The sequence below is a fragment of the Ictalurus furcatus genome, chromosome 4 (assembly GCF_023375685.1).
Source record: "Ictalurus furcatus strain D&B chromosome 4, Billie_1.0, whole genome shotgun sequence".
NCBI lineage: Eukaryota > Metazoa > Chordata > Actinopteri > Siluriformes > Ictaluridae > Ictalurus > Ictalurus furcatus.
In genome coordinates this window covers 23,498,960-23,519,794 of record NC_071258.1, presented here as the reverse complement: position 1 = coordinate 23,519,794, position 20,835 = coordinate 23,498,960, and the positions used below count along the sequence as shown (strand labels likewise).

General features: G+C 37.5%; 1 protein-coding gene across 1 annotated transcript in view; it reads right to left on the bottom strand.

Annotated features, from left to right (window-relative positions):
- Positions 1 to 20,835, bottom strand: part of LOC128606875 (spectrin beta chain, non-erythrocytic 4-like) — an 87,179-nt gene that overhangs the window by 51,821 nt on the left and 14,523 nt on the right. Inside the window, exons 9-16 of the mRNA XM_053623385.1 lie at positions 20,336 to 20,453; positions 19,377 to 19,535; positions 18,630 to 18,932; positions 17,048 to 17,198; positions 13,308 to 14,178; positions 9,945 to 10,082; positions 7,296 to 8,052; positions 1,598 to 1,800 (exon numbers count right to left, since the gene is read on the bottom strand). Coding sequence (XP_053479360.1) covers positions 1,598 to 1,800; positions 7,296 to 8,052; positions 9,945 to 10,082; positions 13,308 to 14,178; positions 17,048 to 17,198; positions 18,630 to 18,932; positions 19,377 to 19,535; positions 20,336 to 20,453 — 2,700 coding nt within the window. The remainder of the gene's footprint in view (positions 1 to 1,597; positions 1,801 to 7,295; positions 8,053 to 9,944; positions 10,083 to 13,307; positions 14,179 to 17,047; positions 17,199 to 18,629; positions 18,933 to 19,376; positions 19,536 to 20,335; positions 20,454 to 20,835) is intronic.

The window sequence follows — 20,835 nt, the reverse complement described above, 5'->3', positions numbered from 1 at the left end:
AAGAATCGGTAAGCCAGATTGAAATTTGCAAAAACAAACAAACAGATGAGCCACAAAAGTTCTGGAACAAAGATTAACCTCTTCCAAAGTATGGAGAAAGAAATGGCCTGCTCATGATCCAAAACATACGAGCTCATCGATCAAGAACGGTTGAGGTAGTGTCATGCCTTGGGCTTGCATGGTTGCTTCTGGAACAGGCTCACTAATCATTATTGATGTAACTCATGTAGCGCTACAACAACTAATCGATAAAATCGATAATAATCTATTATTAAAATTGTTGTCAACGAATCTCATTATCGATTAGTTGGTCTGTGTGCGGCACGAGGGACATTTACTCATTACGTTACTTCTGCAGACCCCTAGTGATCAGTTGGGTAATTGCAGGGGGTCCGTGGGAAAGTTTTGAATATGTTTAAATATTTTATATATATATATATATATATATTTGTTAAATGGATCAAAACATATTCAAATGAGATATGTTTTAAAATGAACCAACGTGGTTATTCGTGTGCATTCAAAAATATCACGATCGTTCATTGATGGATTTTATTTTAAATTTATTTACAAATGAAATGATAATTTGCAAAAACCTATGAGTGGTAGAGAAGTTCAAGTGTCACATTGATGGATAAAATAAACAAAAGAATTCAGAGAGTCAAATGACCAATGTTATTATTATTAATGTTAAATATTAATAAAATAAAGCAACATATATAGAAATGACTGTTAAATATATAGCCTTTAATTGTTGTGGAGTAAGGGGGTAATTGTGGACTGTTCGAAATATGCTAGGAGTCCAGAGCTCACAAAAGGTTGAGAACCACTGGTCTATTGTATGAATTTTAGAAAGGTAATATCGTCTCAAATGGAACACATTAGTTTTTTACTAACCGGAAGTATAAGCTGCTTCCTAGTCAGTGGCACGTGACGTCATACGCATGTAATGCGACGCCGCTAGCTTTATCAGATACCTAGAGTCAACGACAACGACTTTCTTCAGTTTACTGTTCATGTGAACGTTACCTTTTATTCCCAACATGACCTCAGACACCATCAGACATCAGACAGAGGCGTAATCATCAAGTGACTGAGGAAGAAAGTGTGCAACCTCCAAGTCCTCTAAGGCAGGGGGCAATTTTATATTAAACACCCTGAAGAAGATCAAACTTTATAAAGCGGAGTTTGTGTAGCAGGAAAGCACGACAGTGATGTACGAGCAGAAACTTGTGTTTGTATCTAAAATGCTCCACTGTGTTCAAGGGCTTGGGGAAACTGGTGTGCGTTGCTTAAAAGGTTAAGTTTATATTATATATAAGTATTTATGCATTACTTTTTATGGACGCACAAAAAGCACTGAATTAAACTACAGTCCTAAATGAATAATATATCTTCTGGTGTGTATCTGTATGTATTGGGTTCTTTTCAGTCTTATATAATTGGACAAACAGTTGTGTAAAGTTTTAGTCTGAAGTTTATATTTGTAACACTCAGTTTGTGGATTTTATTTTAAATACACGAAAAAATGGCACTGAATGTTTGCGCCCCCCCATCCAATTAATCGAAAAAAAAATCATTTTTAGTCATGTCTGACCTGGTAATGAGTAAATCCACACGATCTCGGATGCGCTCAGAGTAGATGTTGTTCTGGCTGATAAGACTCTCTCCTGCCTCGATCACAGCTTTGATCCGGTGCAGATTGAGCTCCATTGCCATGCTGAACTCTTTGTGTTTCTTAATGGCTGCTTCCACCGTCTCCACTGTGGTAGGGAGCTCCACGTGTGCCAATGAGGACTCCTAATGAGAAAATAAAGAAAATAACTCTTGCATTATATCTTCATCTAACTGATAATCCATATAAACAATCAATTTTTAACAAGCCATTATTAGACATGTGCAACTGATCACTTATACACAGTTAGGTACATTTAAATATTCAACAAGCATGATTTCTGTTATTAAAGACGTTATGTTATTAGACATGAAATGTTATTAAAAATGTCAAAGAATACTGATGAATGGTGGAAAATAAAAAAATAAAAACAAGTAAAACACAAATTTACAGTGTGCTTGTTAATAATTACAAGCAGATGCAACTATTAAAATGTAGGTCATATTTATGTGTATAAGGGCCTTTATACGGACTAAATTTGAAAGCATAGATGATTCATTTAAAAACCCTGTCTAGTAAATGGCATTTAGCAAATGTATTTGCAGAGGAAATCTCACTCTTTGCATGTAGGCAACTTCACTGTTCACAAATTTAAAAATTTACTTATTTTTTTGTTATTTGTTTGTAAGACAATTGGCCTCATTTTAGTAAAGGTGTGTGTGTGTGTGTGTGTGTAAATGTTTACGCAAGCCAAACTGAACTAAAAGTTTACACCAGATTGACAAAGGTTTGTACTCGCATGCGTTTATCGATGAATCACCTGTAAATCAGCCATGCATTCACAACACAGCTGATTTGCATTTGATGTCAACCACAAAACTCCATAAATGGCAAAGCTCGCACAGCTGAAATGACATGTAAACTGCAAAAAACAACTTTCTCAGAGGGAGAAATGAAACTTATTATCCACCTCCTTGAAAAGGCCAAAATCTGAGCTGATTTACAGAAAAAGTGGATTAGATATGAGGTGAAAAGCAATGGTTTTACATGAAAACAAAGAAAAAAAAAAATCTACTCTACCCTGGTGATCATGGACATCAAGCACATCATCCTTGTATACAGTGGCATTTTTAATTGAAGGACTGGTCTTATTTGTCTTAATTTATGTATTTATGTTTGCTTGCTTTAAAAAATATATATATTTATGCTGTTAATATGAAATGACTGGATTTCACAAAATATTTGAACTTGACAGCATAATCCATATAAAAAAAAGTGCAGTAACTCATCATGATTTATATGATGTGAACCTGATTAGTTGAGGTTTACACTAGTTAGTCTTCTTATGCATACATTTACACACATTCAGGAGCACGAATAGGATATGAAAGATTTTCCAAAATTATAGGGTTTTCATTAATATCACATTTATTGTGTAAATGTGTCATGTAAACATCGGAGAAGGACTGTGATATAGTCACATATAGTCACATGTCTTGTTTCACCTGATTCACATTTTGACTCATTAGCACTGGTGTGTATATATAGTCAGGTTCTGCACTGCGTGGGTTATCTTGCGTTGTTTGGTCTGTTTTTCAGTATCACATTATGCTCACGCTTGTTTCATTTTTCTTTACCTTGCCACGTGTTCTAGAAGTCTTGTTTTGTTTTGTACATTATTAAACGTTCCAATTCAGTTCTGCATTTGCATCCGTCTCTACCTACATACATGACAAAATGCATTTACGAACAATGTACTTTTAAATCGATCCGTATCCACCTTGATAAATGAGGACCAACACTGAAAAAATATCAATTATATCTGAACAAAAAGTAGTGTTATGGAAATAAAAGCTTGATAGATTTGATCAATCCATTAACCTGCTCAATATAACTGAGTGCAAAATGCATAAAATACAGAGTAACACTAAAAAGATTTCACTAAATGGGTAACGTTAGCATGCTAGCTATGCTAAAACTGAGCAGCAAATAAGAAGACAGATCCAATCAAGTCTGATATGGAAAAAATACACATAATTCCACATACTCTGTTACCCACTAACCCAGTTGTTTAAAAAACCTTAACAACTGGTTAATTATACAAATGCCCCAAATTACAGAACAAATAACTTACCTGCTCAGCAAGAAAAAAGCTGAAACTGCATTACTCCTGAGTTCTTCTTGTTCTTATAATATAACTTCAGACTCTTTCACTTTCTCACTTCTCTTTGGTTTGTTTTCACCACATATACAGTATAAGAAACCTATATACCACTTCAGTCTAAGATTTGTGGATTACAGTGGTACTTGAAAGTTTGTGAATTTTCGATATATCTGCATAAATATGACCTAAAACATCACCAGATTTTACCACAAGCCCTAAAAGTAGACAAAGAGAACCCAATTAAACAACTGAAACAAAAATATTATACTTGGCTATTTATTTATAAAGATAAATAGTCCAATATTACATATCTGTGAGTGGTAAAAGTATGTGAACCTGAAGGTGAAATTAGAGTCAGGTGTTTTCAATCAATGGGAAGACAATCATGTGTGAGTGAGCATCCTGTTTTATTTAAAGAACAGGGATCTATCAGAGTCTGATCTTCACAACACATGCTTGTAGAAGTGTATCATGGCATGAACAAAGGAGATTTCTGAGGACCTCAGAAAAAGAGTTATTGAAGCTCATCAGGCTGGAAAAGGTTACAAAACCATCTCTAAAGAGTTTGGACTCCACCAAACCACAGTCAGACAGATTGTGTACAAATGGAGGAAATTCAAGGGCATTGTTCCCCTCCCCAGGAGTGGTCACCCAACAAAGATCCCTCCTGGAGTAAGACGTGTAATAGTCCGCGCGGTCACAAAGGAACCCAGGGTAACTTCTAAGCAACTAAAGGCCTCTCTCACTGGCTAATGTTAATGTTCATGAGTCCACCATCAGGAGAACACTGAACAACAAATGGTGTGCATGGCAGGGCTGCTAGAAGAAAGCCACTGCTCTCCAGAAAGAACATTGGTGCCCTTCTGCAGTTTGTTAATGATCACATGGACAAGCCAGAAGACTAGTGGAAAAATGTTTTGTGGATGAAGGAGAGCAAAATATAATTTTTGGTTTAAATGAGAAGTGATATGTTTGGAGAAAGGAAAACAGTACATTATAGCATAAGAACCTTATCCCATCTGTGAAACATGGTGGTGGTAGCATCATGGTTTGGGCCTGTTTTGCTGCATCTGGGCCAGGATGACATGGCATCACTGATGGAACAATGAATTCTGAATTATACCAGTGAATTATAAAAGAAAATATCAGCACATCTGTCCATGATCTGAATCTCAAGAGAAAGTCATGCACAAGACAACAACCATAAACACCCAAGTAATTCTACCAAAGAATGATTAAAAAGTAATAAAATTAATGTTTTGGAATGGCTGAGTCAAAGTCCTGACCTTAATCCAATAGAAATATTGTGAAAAGATCTGAAGCAATCAGTTCATGTGAGGAAACCCACCAACATCCCAGAGTTGAAGCTGTTCTGTACTGAAGAATGGGCAAAAATTGTTCCAAGCCGATGTGCAGGACCGCAAACATATAGTTGCAGTTATTGCTGCACAAGGGGGTCACACCAGATACCGAAAGCAAAGGTTCACATACTTTTGCCATTCACAGATATGTAATATTGGATCATTTTTATAAAATAATATTGTTGTCTCATATGTTTAATTGGGTTCTCTTTATCTACTTTGAAGACTTGTGTGAAAATCTGCTGATGTTTTAGGTCATATTTACAAAGCAATATAGAAAATTCTAAGGGGTTCACAAACTTTCAAACACCACTGTAAAAGCACCACCATCTTGGTGAGGGTGACTTTCTAGATTGTCCCCATTGAGGTGAATTGAACACAGAGCATCTACAAAGATTTTTGTACACTGCAGCATTTAGATGTAATAATCACTGACACCCCAAAACAAGAAAAAAAGGAATTACTATCAAACATGATCCTTGATCAAATCCAATTGACGATGTATATGTTGCTGTAAATGTATTTTTACATTATGTTTTGTGATTTTATGTAATCTGTGCTAATTTGATGTAAAATGCTAAAATCTTATTATACGGATTTAAAAAAATAACTCTCGGAATCTCTAATCTGCTTTATTATTAACAGGCTATTATTATAGTTATTTTTAATAAATGTTAAATCTAAAAGATTTAAAAGTATCAGTAGTAAAATGACAAGATCAAATTGGCAAATACCATGTTTGGTGTCATGCGACATTTGACTTATCTGAGGTGGCATATAATGTATGTGTACAAGAACATCATATTACAGCGTGTGTTTAATTTTCATGTTTACGCCCTTAAAAAAGTCACCAAGTCATTGGTCGATGGTTCGGCTATAAACTGTGGTGTTCTCATATAGCACGTTAGCCAAACATTTTATCCAATTCAAGCAAAACTGCTTATAAAATAATTACACAAGTAACAGTAAAAGAATGATGTTAATAATGACTTGTGTATGAGTAATAGAGTATACAATGAGAAAACAACTCAAGTAGCAAGTTACTATTTACTTCGGATCTGATTAAAATGAAGGGGAAATCCTGAATCTCAGACTACATGGAGAACTCTAAGTCACACCTCTCCTTGAAAGTCTGTCTGCTCTGTTTATATGATATAAAACCTGGGTTCAAGATGAAGCAGTGTATCCCAGTCCTGTGATGGGTACAACAACACACAACCTGTCATTTGCAACAAAAAACTCACACACACACCCAACGGTTGACTATCTTAACATGTTAACACAAACAAGTCAGCATCTGCAACACAACAGAGAACAAAAGAACAGCGTATGTGCGTGGATTATCTTCCAGGACTGAGCTGCTAAAAAAAGTGAGCAGTTGTTTCGGATGCATTCAGACCACTACCACTATATGTGATCTAAACTAATTATTAAAACTACATATATTCATTAACATTTAACAGTAATGGAGAAATGCCAACAATTGTAGCGTAGTAAAAGTACAGTTCTGTGATTAAAAATGAACTTGAGTAAGAGTATATGGCCAGTTAAACCTACTCTTAAAAGTACTTTTATTATTTTTTTCTTTTCAAAAAGTTACTCAAGTAAATGTAACAGAGTAAATGTAGCGCATTACTACCCACCTCTGTCTGCAAGTTTATTTTCTTTCAAAATATTTGAACGTTTAGCCAGCAGGAGAGTTACTGTACTGTATTCGAAGGATTATAAATTGTCTTTTAAGATCTGATACTGGTGAATTATGCACAATATGACCAGGCATATGAGCTAACAAATGAAAAAGGTGAGTTTTGATTTTTATTTGAAAATTCTTTGTGTTTTTTTCTCTATCATGAAATTGTGTGATAAAAATTGTGTGGTTTTTGTATCCACTAATTCAATTGACAGGCTTTTAATAACACTAGATAGAAGTCTTTTTTTGTTCTATGAGGTAACCTACTAGCCATCTTGTTAATGCTACTTTTGCCAAAAAAAAAAAAAAAAAACATTTTTCCCTTCCATTTCATGTAAACACAAATGCATCCGGGGTTCTGTTCTGTGTCTTTGTGTTGATATGTACTTGTATATACTTGGTATACTTGTTCTTCTTTGCAGCATCACATATGTACTCTATACTGTATGGATGCACAGGTCTCACCTGGTTGTTGAGGAAGGCCTCGGCCTGCTTGACGTCTTTCATGAAAAGATGGTAGATGTGTGCCTGCACTAGCTCATCCCTCCTGCTCTCCCACATCTGTAGCAGCTTGTTCCAGCCTGCACTAAGTTTCTGGAGCCACTGGTGCAGTGCAGCATTCGCTAGTAGAGTGTCCTCCGAGTCCAACAGCTCCCTCACACCTTGCAGCCTCTCAAAATCCTCCTCATAGCTGCGAATTTCTTCATTAAGAGCTGCGTGAAGGTTGATGAGCCTCTCAGCCTCATCCAAAGACTCGGGCAGCTCATTAGATGCTGCCTCCGTCTGCTTCTGCACCATCCATGTCAAAAAAGAATCCAAATCCTGAATGAACTGCTGCAGCCGGCCAGCTACGGTCAGTGAATCCTCACAACCCTGAAGCGTACGTTTCAATTCATCCCACTCCACACTCACACCCTCAAAGGGAATCAGGATCTCCTCTGCTTTGTGTGGCTCAGAGGTCGCAAGGTCTTCTGCTTCCTGCTGCAAATGGATGAGTTTGGGCTCTAGAACAGCGAGAGCTCCCTCCATGGTGGACAAACGCCGCTGCAGCGCTAAGACGCTTCCCAGATCACTGCCCGAATATTGCGTAGAATCAATGGCTTTGCGTTTTTCCTGAATCTGTGATTTAATCTCACTGCACTCAAGTAAATAATTCTGGATGCGAAGGACAGAGTCCAAATGATCCTTCTTCTGCTCAACCAGCTCTACCATATGGTTCCACCTGCAGCAGATAACAATAATAACTTTTATTTGTATATGTATGGCACCTTTCTCGAAAGAAAATTAGGTTATACCCAATAAACAGCAAATCTTTAGTACGTTGTTTATGTCTTCTGATTCATTGGGTTTCTGCGTTGTTCTGCATAGGGGACGTTTTAATTAAAAAGATTTTAGATTATACTTACTGATATACTCTTTAAAGTATATAAAGTAAATAAGTACAGTAAGTTTGCCCTTGTGAATAGACCCTTTTAGACAATAGGGATGTTTCTCAATCTGTATTGTAATTTACTCATCTTTTAGTGGTCAAAACATTTCTCCATTAGTTATGGAGAAACACACAGGCAGTAGTCAGAGCAACCTCAAAAATAATTTGATTTTTTTTTTAATGTTATTTGACCCAAAATAAATATTTGAAAGGTCATGTTGTTTTGATATGTTTGTGTAGATAGAAGCCTTGTTTTGAATGATAGGAAAGAACTACCTAGGAGCACTGCCAAGATGGCTGCTGAGTAGACAGACTTTACTAGATGAACTTTGCTTTAATCCTACCAAAATATCAAGTATGTATCCTTCGTTGACTCAGAAATGAGAACAAAAATGCCATGATTCATTGTGACAACACAGTCATAGCAGATGAGGCAACTCACAGTTCTATATTCAGCTTGTTTTTTTTATTTGAGCTAAAGTCAGTAATTTTATACTAGGTACTAGGCGCACATATGCTAACTACCTGATAATCCATAATAATAATGATAATAATAATAGTAATAATAATAATAATCATCATAACATAATAACAACAACAACAACAACAATACTACTACTACTACTACTACTACTACCAACAACAACAACACTACTACTACTACTACTAATAATAATAATAATAATAATTATTATTATTATTATTATTATCAGTGGTTAGGGAGGACGGTGTGGGTGTGTGTGGGTGTGTATTGAGTGGGTTCATCTTGGCTCAGTATGTATCAGCCGCAGCAGATGGCAGCACCCTTATAGAACCTATTTCTGCCAAGGTCTCACACACACACACACACACACACACACACACACACACGTGAGCGTCATGTTTACAGGTTTGCCCATAAACATGCTTATAATTTGCCATCTTGTGTAAGCAGCAAACAAGAAAAAAGTGCTACATAAAATCATGCCACTTTACATAAAAGAACCAGATCAAGGCAAGAAGTAAATAGCTAGCTAGTTCGTTTAATTTGATCGCCTGCCACAGTTGCTAATGAACACAACACACAATTGTCTAAAAGTCTTTGTATGCTGTAGCATTAAGATCTTCCTTCACTGGAACTAAGAGGCAAAAACCTGTTCTAATATGGCGATGTCCCTGTGCACAAAGTGAGGTCCATAAAGACATGGTTTCCCAAGGCTGGTGTGGAAGAACTTAAGTGGCCTGCACTGAACCCTGATCTCAAACACACTGAACATCTTTGGGATGAATCTGAATGCCAACTTTGTACCAGGCCTTCTTGCCCGACATCAGAGCCCAACCTCTTGTGCTCTTGTGGCTGAAGATGCACAAAAGTGGAAAGCCTTAACAGAAGGGTGGAGGCTGTTATAGCAGCAAAGGGGAAACAACTCAATATTAATACACATGGTTTTGGAATAGGATGTTCAATACTCAGGTGTCCATGTACTTTTGGCCGTATAGTATACAGACAGTAGGTTACACTACAATGCTTTGTCAGTATACCATACTGCATTTAATATCATACAACATAATATTAGCATTCTCATAATCATGAAGAATGGTGGGCCTCTGGGATATTTCTCCCTATCACCAATTTTTGTTTATTTTCATTAATTAGTATCATTTAATTAACCAGGTGTGAATAAAGTCCCACAAGTGTGTGTTACCTGCTGTTCAAGTGATCCTGACACCCTCTGACCTCAGTGGAACTGGGATGGTCACCGTCCAAGAGCTGCTGAACAATAAGATTCACATCCAGGATCCTTCCCATCAAGCTGTTCATCTCCTGGTCCAGGCTCTCAAACCTAACACACAGAAAGGCATCTATTTCACCATTCACCCAACACTAATGCAACACTGCCCTTATTCAGAAGATATCTGCAACTCTCTTCTGTAATAGTACTCTTGCATCATAGATAAACATCTATGAATCCCATCCCAATCCAGAACACTCCTCCTGTCCAGTAGTGGCACATTGTGTTGTATATGGGCGCACCTGAAATTGCATGCCGTGTTTGTGCACGTGTCGGGCTACCCCATATAAGTAACACCATTGCCTTCCACAAAGTCCTCTGTCCCTACTCCACAGAAATGCATGTTTTGGCAGTATGGTAAGGGTGCAAGTCTTCAAGGTTGTCCAAGACAGGCACAACAATGTGACAATCAAAGACAATCAAATGTCCCATCACCATCTAAACATGGGACCTTTTGCCATTGTTTCACAAGCTCATTCCTACTGTAGGAACCAAATTAGCATGTAACACTTTGGGGTGAGTCTACATGACTTGGAGTCCATCCTGCCATAAAATACATAATGTCAGTCCCATTTGATACTCTGGTCATTATACACTTCATGGAGGTGCATGGGGTCTATGTTGTGTATGAGAGTAAGCCCTAGAGAATGAGGAATGTCTTGGGGAAGAGACCTGCATGATCTGGTCTCATCTGAGCTCTTTTGGATGCAATTCCATCCACATCCTACTGTATGCTAGCCACACAGGTTCATCCATTCATTATGTTGTAAAAGTTTCCACATTTACTTGTTATTACATGTTATTCCTGTATTATGCCCAGTACAGTAAACACTATAATTATGCTAACTCTACAATAATCAGTTATTTTGGAGAAAAGTATGGTGCATTAATAATGCGTGATTTGTTTGATTGCTAGAAATAGTTTTCTAGCTGAAGTTTTAGTACATTAGTCACGTTTGAAAGCAACCTCTGACAAGCTAGTATACAAAGCTAATACTTGTTTAGAGTTCAAATAAAAACCTCTGATAAGTAAATCAGAAAGGTTTGCATGTCTATAAAAATCCTCTGAGCTAAACAAATAATTATTTAATAAGTAGGCCATATACAAACCTCTGGCGTAGGAACGTCACTTTATAGTGGAAGCTTAATATGAAACCGTTTTAAATTAAATGTAACTTGAACACTGAGATTTTATCCTTTTAGCACCTTAAGTAAAAGGCTGTTAAGCTAAATAATTATTGGTGTCAGATCCTTAAGTGAATCAATATTGGATTTAGATCTTTAATTGAATTTTGGAGTCAGATATAGGTCATAAGGTTAATGCGCCTTTAACCTTCAACTGTTCCAATTCCTGCTGTTGGTCATAGGATAGCAGTGGATTAAGATAATATCATTTTATTTTTAGTCCTACAGTGCAACTAAGTAAGACAGTATTTTGAAGTGCAGTTAAGCTGGCTAGCTAGTTAGCCATAAACAAACTGTTAGTTGTGCTCTATGCTGTTTACCTTACAAAATAAAAGTATCTGCTAGGGGTGCAGTGGTGGCTTAGTGGTTAAGGCTCTGGGTTTCTGATTGGAAGGGGAGGGGTTCAAGCCCCAGCACTGCCAAGCTGCCACTCTTGGGCCCTTGAGCAAGGCCCTTAACCCTCCCTGCTCCAGGGGTGCCGCATCATGGCTGACCCTGCACTCCGACCCCAGCTTCCTGACAGGCTGGGGTATGCGAAGAAAACAATTTCACTGTGCTCTACTGTATATGTGACCAATAAAGACTCGTTAAAGGAATAAATGTAATGTAAATGTAAAATTCAACTGGAAAATTTTACAGAGAGCTCAGATTTCAGAACAGAATTAAATTAACACTTCTTGGAGTCACCTGCCGATTATGCACATTAAGCTGTTGCTGTCTCAGTTACACTCAATTGAACCTATATCCACCTATATCCACTTTCCTGCACAATAATAACTCAGGTACCTGACTCTTTGTTGAAACCACAATGTATGACCAGGACATTCAAGTTTTTTTTACTCACACAAAAAAAACACCCGTGGTGTAGGTATCTGCACTAGAGTAGGCACTTTTTCCTTGAGAGAGTCATATTTTAGGTGTATCTAGTAAATACACACCATCTAGTGTATAGACATTTGGCAAAAGTTTGTGAACACCTGACCATCACACCCATATGTGGTTCCTCAATTGGACAATTACAAACTAGCCCAAGCATGTTCCAGCACGACAATGCCCTTGTGCAAGGTCCATGAAGACAGTTTGCCCAACTCAAGTGGCCCTAACCTCAATCCCACTGAACACTTTTGAAATGAAACTGGAACACCAGCGTGCTCCAGGCCTTCTCACACAACATCAGTATCTGACCTCACTAATACCCTTTTAGTTAGTTACATTTATATAGCGCTTTTCTAGACACATCAGCGCTTTACATTTACACTTTACACTTCTGCTCAATAATTTCCAGTTCCAGTGACAGGGTACCCACCACACACCAGGTATTAGTGGAGAGGAGAGATTGATGTAAACAATTCAGTGATGGAGATTATTAGGGGACCATGATAGAGAAGGGCAAATGGGGGAATTTCACCAGGACAGCGTGGTATACCCCTACTCTTTTACGATAAATGTCCTGGGATTTTTAATGACCACAGAGAGTCAGGACCTCGGTTTTAAGGTTGGATTTTTTTAAACCTAGGATTTAATGTCTCATCCGAAAGATGGTGCTGTTTTTACAGTATAGTGTCCCTGTTACTATACTGGGGCATTAGGCCCCACACAGACCACAGGGTGAGCACAGCCTGCTGGCCTCACTAATACCACTTCCAGCAGCAACATTAGTTTAGCAGGTCACTCATCCAGGTACTGGCCAGGCTCAACCCTGCTTAGCTTCAGTGGGAAACCAAGCGAGAGCTGCATGGAAATATGGCTGTGGCACCCCTCTTGTGACAGAATGGGCACATTCCCACGGACATGCTCCAAAATCTAGTGGAAAGCACATATGGGTGTGATGGTCAGGTGTCCACAAACTTTTGGCCACATAGTGTATCTACAGTACACTTCTTGTCCCTTCAAGCAATGCCTGAGCATGGGCAATTCAAAATAATAGGATCAGCAAGTTACTTTGCCAGTCAATCAGTCACTCAGTGAGCAAAAATGACTGATCTAGGAAATAACAGATACAAAGTTAATCTTTTAAATCATCATTAAATCAACAAATAAAATTACTGGCAAACGTATAATGTGTGTATTGAATTTAATTTACTCGCCTACCTGTGAGCAATCACCTCAACATCCTCAAGTCTCTCAGGAACAGCCATTTTCTTCAGCCATTTTTCCTTCTCATCAATCCACAGTTCACATGCATTCACTTCACTGAACATGCGGTAGACAGCAAGAGCATCGTTCAGCCACTGCTGCCTCATCACCGCAACCTCTGCTACCTCACTGTACACACGCTCCACTTCCTGTATCCGCTCCTTCACTTCCTCTAGCTCTCCATAATAAAGTGGCAGTACTACTGCATGTTTACGGAGTGCTACAACATTTTGCCGGTGCTTGTCCACTTCGTCACGAACACGAACATGCTTCTTGAGCAGCGACTGCGTAGAAAACTCATCGTGACCAAAATCGTCACTGGAGACAAGTCTGTAAGCATCTTGAAGCCATGCTAGCTGATCATCCATTTCGGCACTAAACTGAAAGAAATCCAGCGCCTCCTGCAGGTGGCCAAGTCTCATTGCGGCTTGATCCTCCAGTCTTTTCCAATCTTCCTTCACCTCCATCAACTTGTCATTTATTCCAGCTGTGTGCAACCGTTTCTGCGTGACAATTTGCTTTCCCTTTTTCATAGTCTGCTGGAGAAGTGCACGTCGAGCTAACAGCTCACCAGCTAGGCTCTTGTGCTTCTGCAGGAGCTTTAGGACGCTGCTCAGATCTTTACCGCAGCTTTGTGTGTTCAGGATCGCAATCTTCTCGCGCATCCAGCACTCAGACTCTTCTACTTCCTGGAAGAAAACCCAGAGCTCACGAGAATCCTCCAGCTCGGAGCGACGTTTAGCGGCTAGCTGTTTCAGTTCCTCCAGACAAGTGCTCACATGATTAACACGATTGCAGATCACCTGAGGGTCGCATGGCTGGTATCCTACAAAAGACCAAGAGAGATATAATGATATATTCAGTTTTATATTAATTATTTATGACCTGATGAAACAATAAATCCAAATGATTGGCTGCAGCAAATCAGATTCTCAGATTAATCCAGTGGTCCCCAATTTTCTTTAACTGTTGTGGCCATTTAGTTCCCATTTACCAGTTTTTGGCTTGAAAAGTTATTTAAACAATTATACTAAAACCCATCTAATTCAAACTTCATCTACTGATATCTTGTTCTTATTGCTGTTGCCTTAAGTTATATCGCTATAGGGACAAAAGAGAACTTATATGGTTTATTTGAGTTACATACAACCCCAATTCCAAAAAAGTTGGGACGCTGTGTAAAATGTAAATAAAAACAGAATGCAATGATTTGCAAATCTCATAAACCCATATGTTATTCACAATAGAACATAGAAAACATAACAAATGTTTAAACTGAGGAAATGTACCATTTTAAGAAACAAATAGGGTAATTTTAATTTGAGGGCCGCAACACGTCTCAAAAAAGTTGGGACGTGGTCAACAAAACACTGGAAAAGTAAGCGTTACTAAAAGGAAACAGCTGGAGGAGCATTTTACAACTAATTATGTTAATTGGCAATAGGTCAGTAACATGATTGGGTATAAAAAGAGTATCTTAGAGAGGCAGAGTCTCTCAGAAGTAAAGATGGGATGGAATCTGGATGGAAGCATATGTTGCTCTTAAACCTGTATATACCTTTCAGCATTGATGGTGCCTTTCCAGATGTGCATGCTGCCCATTCCATAGGCACTAATGCACCCCCATACCATCAAAGATGCAGGCTTTTGAATTGAGCACTGATAAAAAGCCGGATGGTCCCTCTCCTCTTCAGTCCTCTTTAGTTTAGAGGACCCGGCATCCATGGTTTCCAAAAAGAATTTAAAATTTCACTTCGTCAGACCACAGAACAGTTTTTCACTTTGACTCAGTCCATTTTAACTGAGCTTTGGCCCAGAAAAGACGGCAGTGTTTCTGGATCATGTTCACATATGGCTTCTTCTTTGCATGATAGAGCTTTAACCAGCATTTGTGGATGGCATGGCGAACTGTGTTCACAGACAATGAGTTCTGGAGGTGTTTCTGAGCTCAAAAAGTGATTTCCATTATAGAATCATGCCTGTTTTTAATGCAGCGCCACCAGAGGGCCCAAAGATCACGGGCATGCAATATTGCCAATTAACCTCCAGCTGTTTCTTTTTAGTAACACTTACTTTTCCAGCCTTTTGTTGCCCTAATCCCAACTTTTTTGAGACGCGTTGCAGCCATGAAATTCAAAATTACCTTATTTTTTTTACTTAAAATGGCACATTTCCTCAGTTTAAACATTTGATATGTTTTCTATGTTCTAATCTGAATAACATATGTGTTCATGATATTTGCAAATCATTGCATTCTGTTTTTATTTACATTTTACACCATTTTGACACAGTTTGTCCCAACTTTTTTGGAATTGGGGTTTTATTTTATTGTGGACATTGATGTGTTTTTGAGCAATTAAATGACTTTATTATAAGTTAAATAACAGTTATGTCTTCTGTGGTACTCTCAACACATGGTTTTTAAATTCTGGATTAGAGCATCACAGATTGAAAAACACGCACTTAAATCACAACAATAAATACAGGAACAAAATCAAATCAGTACAAATATACTAAGCTGTATGACGTGTGACGTGTGCACAACACTGTACGAAGTGCTCACGATACTGTGCAAAGTGTTTTCATAGATATGAAGTGTTTTTGTGATACTGCGCAAAGTGTGTGAAGTGTGTTCATGATATTGTGTTTGCAATACTTTGCAAACTTGCAAAAGTGAAATGTTTAAAATATTGTGCATGTTGAATATCACAGTACATCATAAAATCAATTATGGGCACATGCATACTGTGTGTTATGTATGCACAACCTACAACTAAAACTATAAATACAGGAACAAAAACCAATACAAATATATAATCTTACATCACTTCTGGTGATGGCGTACTGTGCAATACTGTGCGACATTTTCATGATATTGTATGAAGTGTTCATGACACTGTATGGAGTACACTGGATTGCCAAAAGTATGTGGATACCTGACCTTATACCTGACCTGGATACTTATGTGTGCTTGTTGAACATCCTATTCCAGATTTAGTCCCCTTGGCTGTTATAATAAACTTCACTCGTCTGGAAAGGCTTTGAGAGAGATTTTGGAACATGGCTGTGGGGATTTGTTTCCATTCACAAAAAATTCAACTGAATTCACACACTGATGTTGGGCGAGGAGGTCTGGGGTGCAGTCAGCATTCCTATTAATCCCAAAGGCTTTCAGTGAGGTTGAGGTCAGGGCTCTGTGCAGGCCACACTAGTTCTTCCACTCAAGCTTTTGCAAACCTAATCTTTTACTGTATGTACCTCACTTTGTGCACAGGGGCATTGTCATTTTGCAACAAGTCTGATCCAGGCACAATTGTGTGCTTCAAACTTTGCGGCAACCATTTGGGGAAGGCCCGCATAGGAGTGTGATGGTCAGGTATCCACATACTTTTGGCTATACAGTGTATTCACAATACTGCATTAAGTATTCATTGTGCAAAGCGCTTGCAGTACTGTGTAATTTGCTTACAATACTGTGAAGTGTGAAGTGTTTATTGTGCATGTTAAATATCACAGTATATCATAAATTCAATTATGGGTGCATACCTATGGTGTGTTTTGTTTGTTAAAAGGTTTGTTAAAATCACAATTAGTGTGTATTTGTTCTTAAAAGCGCTACTGAAACTATTGTTGTTATTATTATTATTATTATTTAGTTTACTAAATGTTACTTCATTGTCTCAGGACAGACGTACCATCAATGGTGGTGAATTTAAGCGCAGCAGTGTTGAGTGTTTGCACACGCTCTGCCTGTACGGTGATGTCCGCCTCCTGTAGAGTGTGTTTCTGCAGCAGGTCCTCCACTTCCAGCAGGTGTTTCCCAAAGTCTTTAGAGAGCAGTTTCATCTGCACAAGACAAGATCATTTTACTACTGCTTCTACAGATAAAAGAGACAAACTGCGAAACCATCAGTTACATAAACAATGTGCTAATCAATAAGCATGTTATTCTATTTCATGCTAGTAATTAAATGTATTAAGTGATATTACTTGCATTGTTATATACAGACAATAGTAAAAATTAACTTAAATGATTGAACAATATTAACCCTTGAGTTAACCCTTCATTGTCATTTTGTCTGTGTTAATGCAAACAGCATAAATTTTGCAAAAGGTGTGTATTTTTATAGGAATTTTAATATTTCACCCTCTTTGCTTTCACAAATCTATTTTAAACTAGGTACACCAAATAGTTATACTAAGGACCTTAAGGACAAAAATGTCCCCACTGAAACCCATGCAATATTTAATCCCTGTGACGTTAATAGGCTTTTATTTTGTTGACAAGGTTTCAAAACACAATGTTTTTTTGTTGTTTTTTTATTTCTGAAATGTGTACTATTTTCTCAGGTTTAGCCTATGGGGAAAATACATGCTTTTCCTTTTTTCTGATTCTGCTATATTATAGAGCACTGCAGACCAACTGAATAAATGATGCAGCTATAATTGTGTGGGTGTGTTTGTATGGATAACAGAGTTGTGGTTTGTATGTGTGTACTGAAAATTTTTATATATGAACAGTTTGAAAGAAAGAAATTATATTGTAGAGGAAATCACAAATCCCACCCCATGTATATGAGTCAAAGAGGGTTACTGAGCTTTGAAGATTTTTGCATTATGAACAGAAACTGGCGTTTAAAGGGTTAAAATTCTGAAAATGAATGAATGTTTGGTAATTATGATCAGAACTGATGCTAGTAAAAAATCGAAGTCAGTGAAGGTGTAAAAAAATATTATCTAATATTTCTATGACAGTTTTTTGACATGGACATTTTTGTCCTTTATGGACCTGAGTGGTAGGTTTTGTTTTTTTTATCTGACCCTGCATAAAAAATTATGAATGCATCAAAAATGTTGTTGTTAATCATTGACATATCAAAGACTGTAATAATCAAAGAAACAAAATTCTGCTTAGCATTTAGTATATGGAAAATAATAATTATTTTTCTTTTTTTCATAAAATAAAAAACATCTGTGGCATTATGTAAGGAAACCAGCATGTAAATGTAATGTTTGATGTCAGTGAAAGTGGAAAAAAATATTTATATATAATATTTTTTATGACAGTTTTTGGACATGGACATTTTTGTCCTCTATGGACCTATGTGTAACTTTTTTTAATTGATGCACAAAGATTAAATTGCTGTTTTATATTATAGACTGCTGGACACAGATACAGTATATACATGGAATGGCAATGTATTTTACCAATCTATATAAAATGTTTTATAACTGATTTTTGTATAATTTAGAAAGAATATTATGTTTCTCTCACACCTGCATCTCCTCCATCCAGTCGATCATGTAGACCATCTCCTGGAAGGTTTTTTGTAGCGCTAGGTTTTTCTCCAACCGTGTTTTTCGAGCCGTCACAAGTTCTTTCAGCAGATCCCATTGTTTTATAATGTTGTCTTTCCTAGCCATAATACGTCTGATGTCGTAATATCCTTCACTCTCCATCTCCATGGCCAGCTCCACCACCGCACCCATGCGCTCCTCATATGACGAGATGTCAGCCTCGATCGCCTCATGCTTCTTCATTGCCGCCTCTACTGCTGGCAGATCATAGCCAAAATTGTCCTGAAAGAAAAATGCATGACAAAATGAAGAAATGTTATCAATATTTTTGGGGCTCTCTGGAGGAATACATGTACAGTGGAAGCTTAACCCTACTCTGCAGTTTATGCCTCAGCAGCAGGTAGACTGCTCAAAATGAACAATTTATAACAATTAACAGCAAAATCCTTAGAGGAAAAAAACACATAATTATAATTAGCCAATCCTATAGCTCAAATTCTCTATAATCAATTTGATGAGTATAAACATTATCCTGATGGTAATGGATTTCCAAAAGCCACTGCCATGCTCAAGGCTTCTCCTGATAATGTGTATGTGTACAGGTGGCAGTGTAAAAATGCGATGGAGCGAATGGGACAACCGTTGAAATTAACCAGTAAAATAAATGACCATACCATAAACCTAAAAACCTCAAATCATATTGTTATAACCAACATACTGCTTTACCTGGGAAACAAGCCGCTGGTTCTCATTAAGCCACGCCTGCCTCATGGTGGTTTTGTGATCAAACCGCTGAGCAAGTAGCTCCAGTTTCTCCTGACGAATTAGCTCTTTCCTTAAAGCCACACCCCTTTCATGCTCTGCCTTCTCTAGCCTTTCCCATGCCTTAAACAAGAAAACAGATATCCATTGTAAAAGAGCATTTAGAACAAGCACATTACAGTATATTTTAAAACCCATACCCTACATTCCAGGTCTTTTTTAAAGCTCCCTTATAAAATTTTCCCTTCTTTTCCCATTAGCCAATGTAAGGGTAGTTTTTAAGTACTTTAATCAGCACACGTGAGGTCGTTTAGCTGTTAGATTAGGGATCAAATCAACCTAAACTTCAGGAATACCAACCACAAAAATAAGGTACCGGTGTCTAAGGAAAACAGAGCTATCTGCACAAGTGGAATTACATTTTTAGACAAAGCTTTAGCAGTAACCATTCTTTCTTCCATACATTTTCATATACACACACAAACAGTTATTAAAGGGGCAGCTAGCGTCAATGGGTTAGCAAGACTAAGCTCCCTGTCCTTTAAAGGAAAGAAAATTAATATAAGCTTTAATTTTCGGCATCCATATTTCTTATTTGCAATTAATAAATGAGTGCAACACCACCACCAGCGGTTGTAAGAAAAACACACAGAATGGTATGAATCGACGCTGTGGGTTAGGCGTAACAAGCTTAGCACTGTAGATTCACGCAGCCTATCGGTGACAGTTGTGTCATGTGATTACACACACCGAGATGCCCCCTAGATTTGATCTCCATTTGGGCTAATATTATTATTATTATTATTATTATCAATGAGATTTTGTAACATAATATAACTCAACCCTAATAGTTTAATTGTCAAGTTAAACCCCATTTACCCCATATAATGTCACCAGCAGCCACCACTGGTTACTAGTTCTACCTTGTTGATGTCAGAAATGAGCTTTCCATCATGAGGCACATATAGCTTCTGGTTGTTGGCTCGGAGTTTGCTTTGGATAGTAAAGAGCAGCACCTCAAGGTTCCCTTTCTCCTGGAACCTGCCAGAAAAAAAAACGTTTTCACAATTAATGTTACAAAGCCATGACGTATTAATACAGTTAAAGTAAACATTTTCCAAACAATATACACAAAGTTACACAACACACAAGTAATATTTCCTTGTAGGAAATTAATAAATTAATAATAATAAATAATATTATTATCCAGTGTTAGAATATAGTACTAGATAATAGTAATATTATCTTGTAATAATAATATTATTTGGTATCCATGAGGCTACCAATAGTGTTATTGGCTAATGTAAACCTATGCTATGGAAAGACATCTCAAATGATCAATACTGTTTAATACAATTACTATTATTGTCTAACGTTGCGGTAAAGACAGCTACTATTGATGCTTTTAATACTACCTTTTTAA